The following is a 15164-nucleotide window of genomic DNA, read 5'->3' as shown; positions in this document are numbered from 1 at the left end:
TTTACCACGGACACACACACACACACAGACAACCGAACACCGGGTTAAAACATAGACTCACTTCGTTTACACAAACGAGTCAAAAAAGTGTTTTTCCTGGGTACAAAGCAATATCCTGACATGTGATCTCAAACCCTTATCACTGATGAACACTGGATCAGAAGTTCCATGCCTGATTCTGCAACTGGCGCCATTAAAAAAAAAAAAAAGAAAAAGCCATACACACTTCCAAACAAGTTCAAACAGGTTATGAAAATAAAATACAATATACATGTTTATTTTTCAACCCTTGTTTCCACTATGGACAGCTTTATAAATTGTCTTTTTCACTCATTCTCACAGCGCGATCACACAATCCAAAGACTTCCCAAAGCTGCCAACGAAGGCTAATACACAAAATAGCAAGAAAATGAAAGGAGGAAATATCCTACCAAAAAAGAAAAAAAAAAAAAAAACACACAAAAAAACAGTAGCTAATAAATAATAAATATTTGCACTTTATACCAAATATTTGCACTTTATATCCAAAAAGTATGAAAGGAAGACCATATTTTATTCAGTCTGTGTCTTAACATCTGCATAAAAAAATAATTAAAAAAATTAAAAAATCTGATACCATAACTCAACAAAAAAATAACATTAAGAAACCTAGATATATATATCAGCAGTTGTACAGACTGACAGAACCTGGATGTATAAGCAGTCACACAGTCATCCCTTTTAAAAAATGGAGGAAAACGACACCAGCTTCATCACTTGGGCTTTGTCTCCTGGTCTGTGACGTGACGGATGAAAATGTTGTCCTCTGGAACATTGTCACTCTCGCCCTGCTCGTACAAGTAGGAGGAGGCAATGGCCAGGACACTGCCATCGTTGCTGAAGGCCAGAGAGGCAATGCTGGTAGGGTACCTGTCAACAGCACACCAAGAATTACTCCAAAGACCGTCAAGAACATGTGGGGGCCAATGACAGCACAATTTGGGGGATTCTTCATCTTCTTCATTCATGGGCTGCAACTCCTGCATTCACTCGTATGTGCGTGAGTGGGCTTTTACGTGCAGGACCATTTTTACCCTGCCATGTAGGCAACCAAACTCTGATTTCAGGGAATAAATATGGAGGTCCTCCCCCCCCCCCCCTCCTTATCAAGCATGCACACATCTTTCTTAAACCAAGGCCTGTGTTTTCTTTAACTAAGCCAGCATATTTTTTTTCAAAACCAAGCCAGCGCACATTTGATCCACAATACATACGAAATGGTGTAGTGGTATTCAAATGGGTACAGTTAAGCTGATGTCATATATCATTTCCCCAAAATGACCCACCCCTATCCTGAAACCATGCATTTAATTTATTTTTCATCCATTTTTCCCCAATGTGTGTGTGTGTGTGTGTGTGTGTGGGTTTTTTTCAACATAGATGTGTGTGCATGCATGCGTGCTTTGTGTGTGCCTCTAAACATGAAATCAAAACAACAGGCACAAAAACCAAGTGGTCAGAGCAATTGACCTCTTTCCCAAAGATCCTTGAGGTCTGTGGTTTGAAGACTAGCAGTGCCTGCTGAAGGATGGAGAATCTTACACATATATGCTGACCTATTCGTGGCTTAATTTCCCCTATCCGTGCATGCACATGACACGTTAAAGGTTTCCTGATCCATGTCTGTGCTTACAGCAGTGTGGAAATTCTCCACATGCATTACCGCCAAGAATGGCACACAGAAATTAGCAAACAGCAACATAATAATTATACTTGCAATATGAAAGACTACTTGAAATGAGTGAAGATAGGAGTTGAATCCTCATGAAAGCAGAAGAAACTGACGCTTACCTGTGGAACTGGCAGAGCCTCTTTTTGTGCTGCCCATCCCAGACATTGACAAATCCATCAGAACCTCCAGTGGCAAAGGTGTTGTAAACATTGTGGAAGGCAACTGCATTGACAGGGTAAATCTTCTCCATCCCTTCCTCTTTGATGCGGTGACACTTGAAGGCATACTTTTGCTTCTGAACTTCTGGACTGGGGTCAAGGTACTCCACTGCTACACGACCTACAATAACAAAAAGAACAAGACGTTTCAGTATCAGCACATTTGTTTAGAAAAAAAAGAAAAGGATTACTGAGCTGAGGGTCAGAAATAGACCAACTACCATGAAATCACCTGCAATGAAAATATGATCTGTTTTTGTACAAGCACTAAAGCCAAACACTAAAACTAATAAAAGTAACACAAGTAACAGAACAAAGTTATACGTGGCCCTTGCGTATCATCAATTAACAGACAAAATATATTTTACATAAAACAAACCCTGAACCAACTGCTTTCCCCTTGCGTCCGTCTACCATGTACCCACACAGAACACAAGAGCAAACACTCTCCTTTCAACTTCACCTGAGCATGCACATGATAAAAAAAAAAAAACAACCTTCAATGGAGCTGAGGACATAGCCTTGCTTGTTTGGAAAGCATCGGATACAGCGTGTCTGGTATTTGAGACTGGATTCTCGTCTCTGCTGCACGTAACCCATGTTACGTAAATCCCAGACAAGTACACGTCTGCCGTATGTGCCCACGACCAGTCGATCGCCACAGACAGACATAGTATACACCTGTACAACAAGAACACATGGTTACTTAGCGTACCAAACAATGATCATCTGAAAAAATGACATGCTCAGTCATGGCAATAGAAGACACATGCCTGCAACTTTAAATCTTTGGTGAAACAGATCAGATCTGGGGAATGTGACCACAGAACCAAACATTTTAGAAGTCATCTGGATGAGATGATGAACCGAGGTCCCATGTGCAGCATGCACTTAGAGCACATAAAAGAACCCACAGCAACAAAAGGGTTGTCCCTAGCAAAGTTCTGTAGAAAAATCCACTTTGATTGTAAAACAAGTACACCTGCGGAAGAAAAAAAAAAAAAAAAAAAAGAGGGTGGCGCTGCTATATGTTGACGCGCTCTCCCCAGGGACAGCAGCCTGAATTTCACTCAGAGAAATCTATTGTGACATAAAGCAATACAACCTGTACATTACAGTTTGTGTAGACTAGAGACAAGGACTCCAGTGAGCATGTGGTGGTGAGAGCACACTCACTTTATCAGGCTGGTTAAAGGTGCCGGCGGCATTGGGCCCCCTGGGGTCCCACAGCTTGACAGTGCTGTCCCAGCTGCCAGATATCACCACGTTCACGTCAGGGGCAAACTCCACACAGCGAATGGGTGCATCGTGACTGCCCACTATTCTCTCTTTGTACAGTGAGAAAAGAGTGTTATAACTTAGGTGGGTCAAACTTTACAACACACACACACAAAGAGTGACAAACACACTCACATGCGCACGCTATATGCAATTTTTCGCTCTCATTTTCATGCACTTCACCCAATCACACATACACTTACACATATATGCCCACACACACAGTGCATACACGTAAAAATGTAAATAATGTGTAAAGAATCAGGGGAAAGATGTTCCAACTGTATTTGCCATTTTTAATACTTATCATTTCATAAATATCACACACACTCACACACATACGCACACACACACGGATGCACCTACACTTTTTTTCTTCTTTTTAAAAAAATAATAAATCAAACATGTTTGTAACATTTTTCATGTGTTCAACCCGAAAAAAAAAAGAGAAGAAAAACATATAAATTTGTCTATGTATATATATGCATGGGTGTGCATATATATATGCGTGCCCATATGCATGTATATGGTACCAACAAAACAAAAAGAAAAGAGATCTGAAAGAATCAAAGATATTAAAAATATCAAAGAAAAAGAAACTGAAGAAATCAGGGGGAAAGTATTATATAACTGAGTCTGGTGTTATCTTTAAAAAATAAAATATAAAAAAGACAGGAAATTTTAATTTTCCACTTACCCGTACTGGTGTTAAAATCAAAGCACTTCAACACCCTGTCTAGCCCTCCACTGTAAGAATGTACAGCATCCTACAAAAATGGCAAATCAAAACGGTGAACTACTGAGACAGCCACACACACACAAAAGTTCAATATCAAATGTTATTGGTAATACTGCATCAAAAATGAAACCATACATGCTGACATTCACATTCATTTCAGGTAACACATTTTACTCCAGAAAAAAAAAAAGAGAGACATGTTTCAACATGGTAATTCACGACACTGTAAACTACTGTGCACAGCTGGCTGGCCGTTCTGTGTTTTGCAATGCTCTGTTAGCTTTCTTTGCAACAAGGCTATAAAACTATATGAGCCTGGCATCAATATTCTTTTAAAATTTTGCAGACAACTTTCAAATAGAAAGTTCAGTTCATCATGATTTTTATGCCTTGAAATGAGACACCCCCTTCTTATTCAAGATTTAATGAGTATACTGCTTTTATCAGGTCTTTCACTCAACAATCTACAGCTCACTTGATATAAAACATCCACAAGATCAACAAAAAAAAAAAAAAAAAAAAAAGAGCGCAGACACTGAGACAGTACACATGTATATCAGAAGTTAATTGAATCATAATGCTTCTGAGTGTGCATGCGTGCATATGTACGTGTGTGTGTGTTTGTTTCCAAATTTCTTTAAAAAAACAAGAAACTATCCTTCTACCCACTCCCTGTCCTGCCTATGAACATGTCTTGAGAGACTCAAAAGAAAGTATTTTCTATGATAAATGTAATGATACACAAGCAAACACTCTCCAATGATGAGTGTTCTGAATAAAACTGCTTCTGGTACTGAACAAAATAAAACCAAGACGACACCTGAAAACAGCAGTCCAGAACAGGAGCCATGTGCTGGTATTTTAACCTCATGTCATTGGCCACCACATCGTAAAGACGCACGCTGTCATCCCATGATGACACCAGCAGGAACTGGCTAGACGTAGGTCCAAACTTCACTGCTGATACACCATCACCAGGAGGGTTATTCAGCTTAAACTCGTGTGAAGTTTCCCCCATGTTTACACCAGGTCACAGCTTTGCTGTTTTATCTTCTGCACAACAAATGTCAATTTCTATTAATTATCTGAAATTTCACTTACTTTCAGACAGGAATGTCAATGCTGAATGCATATCTCTTGATACTTCTTGCATAATACAAAATTGCTCTGCTTGCAAAAAATGTTCTCAGTGTCCAAGTGGAAAAACAAAAAGATGTTTTCTAATGCTGGCAAAGTAACCCCCCCCCCCCCCCCCCAAAAAAAGAACAAAAAACACCAAAACAAAACAAAAACAAAAACCAACAAAACAAAACAAAACCAAACCCATAACAACAAAACTACTCTTTTATGAAATCATAGTAAAATTTGGTAGAAGGTTAAGTGCAGTAAAGAAGGGCAAAACAAATCTAAACCAGTATTAACATAATTTTTCATCTTCATGTTTTGTGTATGACTGATATCTTTGTGTTTCTAAACGCCACAGGACTCTGACCCACCCCGCCTCAACCTCGCCCCCTCCCCCAACACACACACGCGCATCTGCTCCCTTTTCTTTTCTTTTTGATGAGTTTGTTGGTTTTGATACCTTCTTGAAGGAACGTTGAAAAGAATGAGCAGACGAACTTTTCCTGGTGCAACCAGTCAGAGAAAACCTTCAAAAACAAAAGAACTACGTTTGACTATCGTACGACATGTTATCTTTATAGTACACACGTTGGGCTGGTCGGAGCACAACCCCAAGGCGAGCACACACACACACACACACACACACACACAGTGACACACATACACACACACAAACACACACACACATACGAGTACGCGCGCGCGCTACTCGCGCACTTTGTCCAAAACCAGACACTATGGGTCGGTGTGGAGCAGCCTGTACTCGGCAAGATTCAAATTTTGTCCGTCTTTAGAATAAACATGGAAAGCAACTGAAGTTACTTACTCTCATTTCATCACAAAACAATCGTTCACACGCAGTAAAACGTCATACTCACTTTCAAAGGTACGACCAGTGGCGAGTTTGAAGACTTGTAGATTCCCACTTACAGGTGGATTATCTTTCCTTAGATTTCACACTTCCGGTTAAAATATCTGCAGAAACTAGTTTATTTTCGCTTTCAGGGGTTAAAAAATATATTGAGAGAGAGAGAGAGAGAGTGTGTGCGTGTGTGTGTGTTTGCATCTGTGTGTGGAGCGTAATATTTTTGTGTCGATCTTGGTCAGCTGACTTAAGTCATTCGATGTGTGTGTGCGTGTGTGTGTGTCTACCTCACCAGTCGATCAACGTGTGCACTGCGCGCGCGCGCGCGCGCGCGCGCGCACACACACACACACACACACACACACACACACACTTTATCAGTGTACACCTGTGTTCCAGTTTTTTTGCCATTTTGTGATTTTTTTTTTTCCAAAGATATTTACTATTTATTTGAAATGTATTCAATTGCTTATTTGTTTATTATTAGCTTTTTATTTTATCGTATTTTTTTTGTATTTCATTTGATCGGTTCTTTCTGATTGTGTGATTTGGAAAAGGACAAAACACAAAGTGAGAAAGGGTGGACTCGTGAGTGGCCTATTTTCTGTTATTTTCATTGGTTGGTATTTTGAGCTTTTTCCAACCTATGCACACAGCCGAAAGTCGGTTTTCGTCCGAGAATATAATTTCAAGTCCATTTCTTTTACGAATTACACTTCTTCCCCTGTATTAAAGTTGAGACTATATATCTGCAACTGAATATATTATACTTAATTTCGCAAACGTTTTTCTCTTTTTTGTTTGTACACACTGTCTTTTGTTGCTACTAGATCAAAATTCATACGCATTTTGCCAGCAGCTGACGAAGGTGCAGAACTTTGCATTCGAAATCGAAAGACGTGACGATTATTCCCGTTTCACTGCATCGAGTGATCGAGTGTGTGAAATACCAGTAATTTACCAATCAACAAAGAATCGGATTGATAAAGGTAAGTTTGATCAACCGTTGTATGGGCTATCTAAGTGTGCATCTTCATTCAAACTGAAACGAGAAAGCAATCAGCAAAACGCTATGTGTAGACACTCCGACGATGAATGCAACAATGCAGTGTTGAAGCAGGCACTTGAACTTCTTTGATTTTCATTCTGGCCTTTAAGAATGGAGACATTGACGCAACACAGCGAAAGTAAAAATTTAAGTCTCGGAAACCAAACGATATTCATATTACATCATTACCATGGGTATTACGGCTATGAATGTTTATCAGTATCAACATCAAGGCTATTTGGCTTTTACTTTCAGAATCAGTGGCAAATAACTTTCAGGTTCTTGTTCATCAGATTCATTATCGCAGTGGAATAATGTTCAGTTTACTGGAATATTGCTGACATCAACAAGGAAGAAGCTGTTGTTTTAACCAATTCAGTTTTCACTCTAGCTTCTTGGAATACAAACTGTTAGCACTAACACTGTAACAGCATTTACCATTGAAGAAGTTCATTTCTTTTAGAATTTTTCATACATTGTTCTCTCCATCCCCCCCCCCCCTCTCTCTCTCTCCCTCTGTGTCTGTGTGTCTGTCTGTCTATCTGTCTTTGTCTCTCACTCATTTTCTTTGAACTCTTAATGCAGATTATAATGATAGCGTAAATATACATCCTTTTTTCTCATATGTATACCATTAAAAAAAATTAATCATATGCATACCAGTTTTTTGTTTGCTTCATTTTGGATGTTTTTACAGTCAGAACTGCAAGGACCAATTGGATGAATAAACTTCAGCCTAAGAGTAAAACTGTCAATCCTTTCATAACACATACAATGTTTTGATGGTTTTTTTTTGTGATTTGAATATCTCCAGTATGGCTTAAAGTGTATGACTGATTCATGGTAATATTAAAACAATGGCAAAGGAGGTGCCGCATTTTTAAAGAAAATATAGTCATTGACTACATTATGTAATACTGAACATATTGTCATTGACTGCATCATGTAATACTGAACAGCACACTAACTGAAGATATGACCACTTCAATCAGAGTGCTATAAACTTCACCTGCTAACATGCATCTGTACATGTAGCTTTGTTTTCAAAATCAGTCAATTTCGCCCTATTTTCATACAATGATATATGACATGGGTATGGGATGGGGTCAGAAAGTGTAGGCAGTGGCGAAAAAACACATCACGTCCCATGCAACTGTGTTGTGAGAGGTATGACTCCAAAGTCCTTTCTGTCACATAAGGCAGGCAATGTCAGGTCATGTTTACAAAAGCAAAATATCTGGCAAAAGTGACTCATTCCAATGTTGATGATGATGATGAGCATTATGGCTCAGTCAAGGGCCTGACATTCCTGCAAAGCTTCTAAAGTTTACTGAATTATCTTTGGGAGCAAATATTCTAGTCTTCAAGTAACACAAACTTAAGTGTGGGAGAGTGCTGATGATGTGATGATTTTTTTTCACATTCAGGGCACAGAGGAAGGTCTCAGATTTGGAGAATCCTTTTCTCTTTTTCATCTGAATGTTTGTTCAGTTTCATTAAACTTATTCAAAGACTTGAAAGATGTGATGCAAAAGTTTTGAAAAAAAAGTTTCTTCAACTTTGTGAACTTGAACCAAAGTGAATATTGAACTGGTCATTCAATTTTCATTGATCAAAGTGTTCCTTACCCATCAGTCCAAACAGTATTAAAATGTATAGATATGTCAGAAGAAGCAGCATTGAAAATGATTATAAATGCATTCTGTGACAAAGTCATTAGGAATACTTGAGCTTGTGATATCAGGGGGCTGATAATAAAAAAGAATAAGAAAAAAATCTCCAGCTGTTAAATTCTTGTGTCTACTGACATAGATTTGACATGCTGTTGTGTATACATGTATTTGAAGGAAAACTGCAAAAATAGTCAGATTCAACAGTATATATGAATACCACTCTTTTTGAAACACAAAGCAGCTAGTAAAGAGAGCAAACAGGACAAGATAGATATTAAATCTTGAACTTTCAAGACAAGATGAGTTGCATAGTTCTGAAATCTTTATAAAGTCAAATCAGGATGTTTTGAAATGCCAACGAGAACAGACGTGTACAGTTGAGGAAATCAATCATGGACAGAACAAAACTGTTAACTAGTGTTTGTTGCTTTAGTGGACAGGTGTATCAATGGATACCACTGACGGGCGCAATAGCCGAGTGGTTAAAGCATTGGACTGTCAGTCTGAGGGTCCCGGGTTCGAATCACAGTGACAGCGCCTGGTGGGTAAAGGGTGGAGATTTTTCCGATCTCCCAGGTCAACATATGTGCAGACCTGCCAGTGCCTGAACCCCCTTTGTGTGTATATGCAAGCAGAAGATCAAATACGCACGTTAAAGATCCTGTAATCCATGTCAGCGTTCGGTGGATTATGGAAACAAGAACATTCCCAGCATGCACACCCCCGAAAGCGGAGTATGGCTGCCTATATGGCGGGGTAAAAACGGTCATACACGTAAAAACCCACTCATGTGCATACGAGTGAACGTGGGAGTTGCAGCCCACGAACGCAGAAGAAGAAGAAGAAGAATCATGGACAGAACAAAACTGTTAACTAGTGTTTGTTGCTTTAGTGGACAGGTGTATCAATGGATACCACTGATCCTGCAGAAACCAATGTAAGCAGTTTTGCAAATGTGTTGTTGAAAAATCAGATTTAACTGATGAAGAGTAACACCAAGATAATGAAGTGATGTGAAAAAGAAATTTATACATTTATTGTTTATTTGAAGAGACTGAGGGAAGTGTAATCAACATAATAAAGGAGATTTTTTATTGTGACAGGCAAAAAGAATCTTATCATTGACTGAGTCCATTGCTTAGTTCTTCATAATTAGAATGTGTGTACTAATCAGGAAAAGATAATGGGTTCAAACACTATCTTCAAATTTGAAAGCTTGTTGCTTTATTGGTCTTAATGCCATACCAATATGAGGACATTGCCCATCACAGTGCACATGTATAATCCAAATATTGTTTCATACAACATAGTTTAGAATGTGGACAATACCATTTTAGGAGGAAAGAAAAATGAAAACTACAACCGAAAAGTTAAATGATTATGTTGATTTGGGGCTGTGGCTTAATCTGTTAACCTAGAGTTCAAAACTGAAAGAACCTGTGGATACGATTATGACACCAGGTCAGACAGCAAAATGGATGTTTGACCGTTGCTGAAAACTACACAGAAAACTTACTTCCCAGAGACACTGTGCCATCCTAGAATTCATCAGCAAATAGAATCATCCCAAATAAAGTTAATAGATTTCTAAGAAAAAAAGAAAAATGATCTACATCCTGATTCACAATTATAAGCTAAGCTTGAGCTTGGAACTCAGTAACTTGATACAGCCTACACTTACCCCTTATGCTAATGGAGCACTCGATGGCTGCGTTACTTTCTTCTTCTTCATTGTTGAGGGCCCACAATCATATAAATTGATTATTCTGGCACCTAAAACTGGGGGTGGGTTTGCTGCTACTATTGTGTAGTTGGTGTTCCTTGATGATGTGAAGAAGAGGTAGAGGTGAAGGTGGCATCATTCCTCTGCTGTTCAGGGGAATTGGGGGGTGAGGAGGGACAGTAGGTAACGGGACTGGGGTGGGAGAGGTGGTAGTGGGGTGGGGGAGGTGGCGTGTGGTGTGGGGGGCACTGGAAGTGTTGTTTACTGCTTGGAGACCCTTGACACAAAAGTGTGAAGCGTTTTGGCCTCCATAGTTGCTTGGGGCAGGCAGTTCTAGTATATGATAGTTCTTGGTAAAAATGAGGAGCGTCTGTACTGTGTTCTGGTGGTGATGATGGAAGACTGTTGGTTGTGTCCTTGGCATTGGTGAGGCAGCAGTGGGCTAAGTTTCCTGTTGAGGTTTGGACAGTGGGCTTGATTGGTGTAAATTTTGTACAGCATCGAGAGCCTGGAGGTCTTGCGTCGCTTCTCCAGAGAGGGCCAATTCAACGACTCCAGCATTTCGTTGACACTTGAGGTGTTCCAGTACCTGCCCAGGATGAAGCGAGCTGCTTGACACTGTACGGCTTCCAGTCTGTCAGTGTTCTTCTTAGAGGAGGGGTCCCAGACGGATGAGCCATACTCCAGCAAGGGGCATACAAAGGCTTTTTGTGCTCTTTCTTTCATATTGATGGAGCTGATCTTCAGGTTCTGTCTGAGGAAGCCCAGGGTTTGGTTAGCTTTGCAGCAGATACTGCTGATGTCGTCGTCCCGGTTCAGTTCTCTCTGGATCGTAATGCCCAGGTCTAAAGAGACGGTGTCCAGGGTGTGGCCATGCAGGTTGTATGAGTGATGGAGGGGGTTCCTGCTCCTTGTGATGCGTAGAGTTTGGCACTTCGCGGGATGAAACCCCAGCTCTTCTCCCAGTCTGCTAGGCGCTGGAGGCCAAGTTGTAGTTGGTCCTGATCATTGCTGCTGGAGATCACCCTGTATACTTCGGTATCATCCGCAAAGAGCCTTGCCAGTGAGGTCAGTTTCTCCGGATGGTCATTAATGTATACTAGGAACAAGCATGGCCCAAGCACAGACGTAGACCCCTGAGAGACTCCAGACCTCACACTGATGTAAGAAGACGTAGCTCCATCCACTACCACTGCTTGGCGCTGGTTGCTGAGGAAGTTGGAGATCCATGCTTTGGTGGTACCCTGGATGCCTTCAGTACTGCTGAAGCTTGTGGAGTAGCAAGGAGTGGTTGACCCGGTCAAATGCCTTTGAGAAACCCATTATGAGGACGTTGGTCTGCTTGCATTCTGGAGCTAAGGTCCACTGCAGCTTTCTTCAGGCTATCCCAGACTGCCTTGGAGTGCAGAGGGATCTCTCGTGGTGTCTGCTTTTTCTTTACCGTATTGACGTTAAACTTGCAGTGGGGAATACTGTGGTCTGACAGGCCAGGAACCACTTCAACCCGTAGGATCAGTTGTGGGCAGTTCGTCAGGAAGAGGTCCAGGGTGTTTTCTAACCTTGTTGGCTCCAGCACCATCTGTTCCAGGCCGTTGTCATTGATGATGTCCACTAATCTCCGGTGGAAGTCAGGGTAGGGAGCCCTCGGCTTGAGAGTCATCACTGTCCAGTCCCAGTCCCAGCCTCAGCCTTTCCCTTAGCTGTAAAAAAAAATGTCCTCAATTAAGTGAGTAATCGACCCATTTAGAGTTTGCCACAATCCTGAGGGATGTCCCAGCAAGTCAGATCAGTGCTCTGAGTTTGGTTGTGCTTGATACCGGTTCAGATTATGGGTGTGCACATTGCCCTCCAATGGCAAACTGGTAAAACAGATCCTGTAGCCCTCCCCCACGCCACCCCCTCATTCAAATATACTGTGTGTGTGTGTATGTGTGTGTAGTCCGGTCAACGAAAAGTGACGCCTGAAAAACCCATGTTACTTGCCAGCAGCTGAGATGATTTCACGCGACCCACACATGATAATTATGATTGGTTGATGTGTAGGGAGTGATCGAAGTGCTGCTGAAGACCAATGATTGCTTCTTTTGTTTTTTTCCCACCGTTCAAGAGATGGGTGGGTGGGTGTTAACCGGGCATTTTTGGTCAGAAAAGTAGGCTTACGTGTTGCGGTTACTTTCGTATTCGCCGGCTAACACAATACCCGTGCCTTATAGGTTCGCAGAAAACCGGACATTGCATCTCCTTGAAAGATTTTCTCATAACAGTGAGTGATCATTTGAATCGTGCACGAATTCGTGACACTGCTCGCGTCTCGGGGAGGCGTGGCACGACATTCTAAACATTGGGCTTTTAACACGGCGACTTGAAGGGCCGCGAGGAATGGGGAGGGTTAGAAAAGGACGGATGGATGGAGAAGGCAGCCTCATTATTTTGTCTGACCATGAAAGCTATATACCGATTTTCTACGTGTAACGCAGGTTAATACAGGCAAACGTGGTCTTCCAACGGCCATTGCAAACTCGACACTGCAGTCACAGATGCGGCTGTTCGCCTCTCCTGACATAATTATACCTGCTCACACGCGCCCCAAAAGCCAACTAACACCCTTTTTTTTTTTTTTTTTTTTTTTTTTTTTTGGGGGGGGGGCCTCCAACCTCCTCTTTTTTCCCACTTTCTTTTCTTTTCTTTTTTTCTTTTTTTTTTTCTTTCTTTTTTTTTTTTTTTTGGTGGGACCTCCATCCTCCTCTTTTTTCCCACATCTTTCTTTTTCTTCTTCTTTCACAAACTCATATTTACCTTTCATGCACCACTTTCCCCCACACACCTTAACTAATCACTTTCATTCTTTCCCCTATCGTCTGGCGCAGCAATTGCCCCAGTGTGTCTTGAGGCATGCTTTTTAAGAATATTCGATGTCTGTGTACATTTGCCAGGGTTTTTTTGATGTTCTAGTGTTCTGATGTATGCATTCTAAACATGTATGACAAGTGATTACATCTGTCTGGGTTTATTGTTGCCCTAGTGTGAGTTGTTTGTTTGATATTGAAGCTTTCTCTCTCTTCCTCATCTATCTTAACCCAATAAATAAATAAATAAATGAATCAAAGATCTGTCATCTGTATCATAACAATGGGCCGACCCTATCTTCCCTTTTAATGTTTACATTTGTTTACATGCCAGTGGTTTTGTTGACCTAGTGCATGTATGTAACAGTGTATGCGGAGTTAAAAGTGGTAGGGCACATCCTTTCCATTGAGCATCTCTCCCAGAAGGCGCCGTCCCTTGTTCAGTTGAAAGGTAAAGCGAAAGCGAACAAGGGATAGCTAGGAAGAGTGGTCAAAGGAAAGGTTTAAAGTGGCAAGAAATTCACTCCCTTCCCAGCAAGGGAAGAAAAGCCAATACTTGCCAGGATATGTGTGAATGTGTGCGTGCATGTATATGCATATGCGTGTATGTTTTTGTGTGTTTGCGTGCATGCGTGCATGCAAGCAATTTATATTATGAAATCTTACAAATCTTACGATATCTAAGCTGATTTTCAAATATCATTGACAATGGTAATTTTGATTCAGTTTTCTTATATATGCTGATGCACATTTTGGCAATCAGAAGAATATGATTGATTTGCATCAGTGTATGGTCCTGGGTCTTGTGTAGGACTGGTATCCCAAACAAAACATCAGTTTCAGACAAAATTACTTTTACATTATATTCAATTAATATGTATTGACTAATATATTCCCAGAATACTTTGACAGGCGGACAATGAAAAAAGAAATGCTCAATATAATCAGTTTCTTCTGGGCAGTAGGTACACCTTTGGTTGTCTTTCTTTCTCATTTTACACAACAGGATATTAGTTGGATAAATATTATGCAAGATTTTCCATTGCAATACTCTTAAGCGTGTTTCTTTTGAGCATAGACGGGGAATCTTCCATATTTTCTTATTCAGATCTACACCAAATTTATGATTCCAAAACCTGATGGCACATGGTATGGAGTAGGTGTTATTGCACAATACTAATCTAAAGTCTTTACAAGTGAGTAATTTCTTACCACAGAAAGGAGGAATATTTGACAGGTCGATGTCAGACCTCTCTTGTTCATTAATCACAGAGGTGAACTGTCGAACAGCAGCAACAACAACATTGTACTCTAATATTCTTGCTGGGGACTCTCCGATTTTCAAACATATGTCATTATAGGTAAAAATGCCATGAGTATTATACATATCTTTTACATTTATTATCCCACCCCTGACCCAATCAGGAAAGAAAAGAACGTTTCCCTGATACTTTAAGTGTCTGTTATTCCATAATAGGTTTAAATATGGTGTTTCACCTCCTTGCACATTAAGATCTAACCATGTTTGCAAAACCATCCTCCAAAACTGAGAATTAACCAGATGCAAATACTTAAATACAGTACTCTTTACGTTTGTGAAAAAACATATGTTAAATACACCAAAATTAGTAAACATTTTCCTGGGTACATGAACCCAACACCAACTAACACCCTTTGCAGAACGAGCCATGCACATACACGCGCACGCTTGCACACACGCATTCGCACCCGCCACCCCCACTCTCCCCCAGTCTGTCTTTCTGTCTCTCACTCTCTCTCCCACCCTCTCTCTTCCTCTCTCTCACTCATTCTCTTTATTTATCAGTCCCACTTTTCCTCTCTCTCTCAGTCTCTCCCCCTCCCCCTCCTCCTCCTCCTCCTCTCTCTCTCCCTGTCCCTCTGTCTACTTTGTAATGGAATTCCATTATTATACGTCAG

General features: G+C 40.7%; 2 protein-coding genes across 4 annotated transcripts in view; one reads left to right on the top strand and one right to left on the bottom strand.

Moving 5' to 3' along the window:
• Nucleotides 1-261: 261 nt before the first annotated feature.
• Nucleotides 262-6029, bottom strand: LOC143294371 (mitotic checkpoint protein BUB3-like). 3 transcript variants are annotated; one of them, XM_076605840.1, is made up of 8 exons: nucleotides 5950-6029; nucleotides 5532-5598; nucleotides 4767-4999; nucleotides 3905-3974; nucleotides 3106-3257; nucleotides 2427-2610; nucleotides 1831-2050; nucleotides 262-909 (listed from the first exon to the last, which is right to left on the bottom strand). In XM_076605840.1, exons 3-8 carry the CDS (start codon nucleotides 4962-4964, stop codon nucleotides 753-755), a joined length of 981 nt encoding a protein of 326 aa, XP_076461955.1. In that variant the 5' UTR covers nucleotides 4965-4999; nucleotides 5532-5598; nucleotides 5950-6029; the 3' UTR covers nucleotides 262-752. The 3 variants fall into 3 exon arrangements, with proteins under 3 accessions (XP_076461955.1, XP_076461957.1, XP_076461956.1); XM_076605842.1 differs by having other exon boundaries at nucleotides 4767-4996; nucleotides 5950-5993; XM_076605841.1 differs by lacking the exon at nucleotides 5532-5598 and having other exon boundaries at nucleotides 5950-6027.
• A 568-nt stretch (nucleotides 6030-6597) lies between these two features.
• Nucleotides 6598-15164, top strand: part of LOC143293867 (cytosolic purine 5'-nucleotidase-like) — a 53862-nt gene continuing 45295 nt past the window's right edge. Inside the window, exon 1 of the mRNA XM_076605181.1 lies at nucleotides 6598-6925. The gene's annotated coding sequence lies outside the window, so the exon portion shown is untranslated. The remainder of the gene's footprint in view (nucleotides 6926-15164) is intronic.

This window comes from Babylonia areolata, chromosome 19 (genome assembly GCF_041734735.1).
Source record: "Babylonia areolata isolate BAREFJ2019XMU chromosome 19, ASM4173473v1, whole genome shotgun sequence".
Classification (NCBI taxonomy): Eukaryota; Metazoa; Mollusca; class Gastropoda; order Neogastropoda; family Buccinidae; genus Babylonia; species Babylonia areolata.
The sequence above is the reverse complement of the archived record's forward strand: the minus strand, read 5'-3'. Positions and strand labels throughout refer to the sequence as shown.

What these genes read in the sequence shown, in the direction of transcription:
- LOC143294371 (XM_076605840.1), bottom strand. Translation starts at nt 4,964, where the DNA reads ATGGGGGAAACTTCACACGAGTTTAAGCTGAATAACCCTCCTGGTGAT. An exon ending in CCTTTAACCAGCCTGATAAA is followed by an intron (nt 2,611 to 3,105) that starts GTGAGTGTGCTC and finishes CTTGTTGTACAG; the next exon opens with GTGTATACTATGTCTGTCTG. An exon ending in AGGCTCTGCCAGTTCCACAG is followed by an intron (nt 910 to 1,830) that starts GTAAGCGTCAGT and finishes TGCTGTTGACAG; the next exon opens with GTACCCTACCAGCATTGCCT.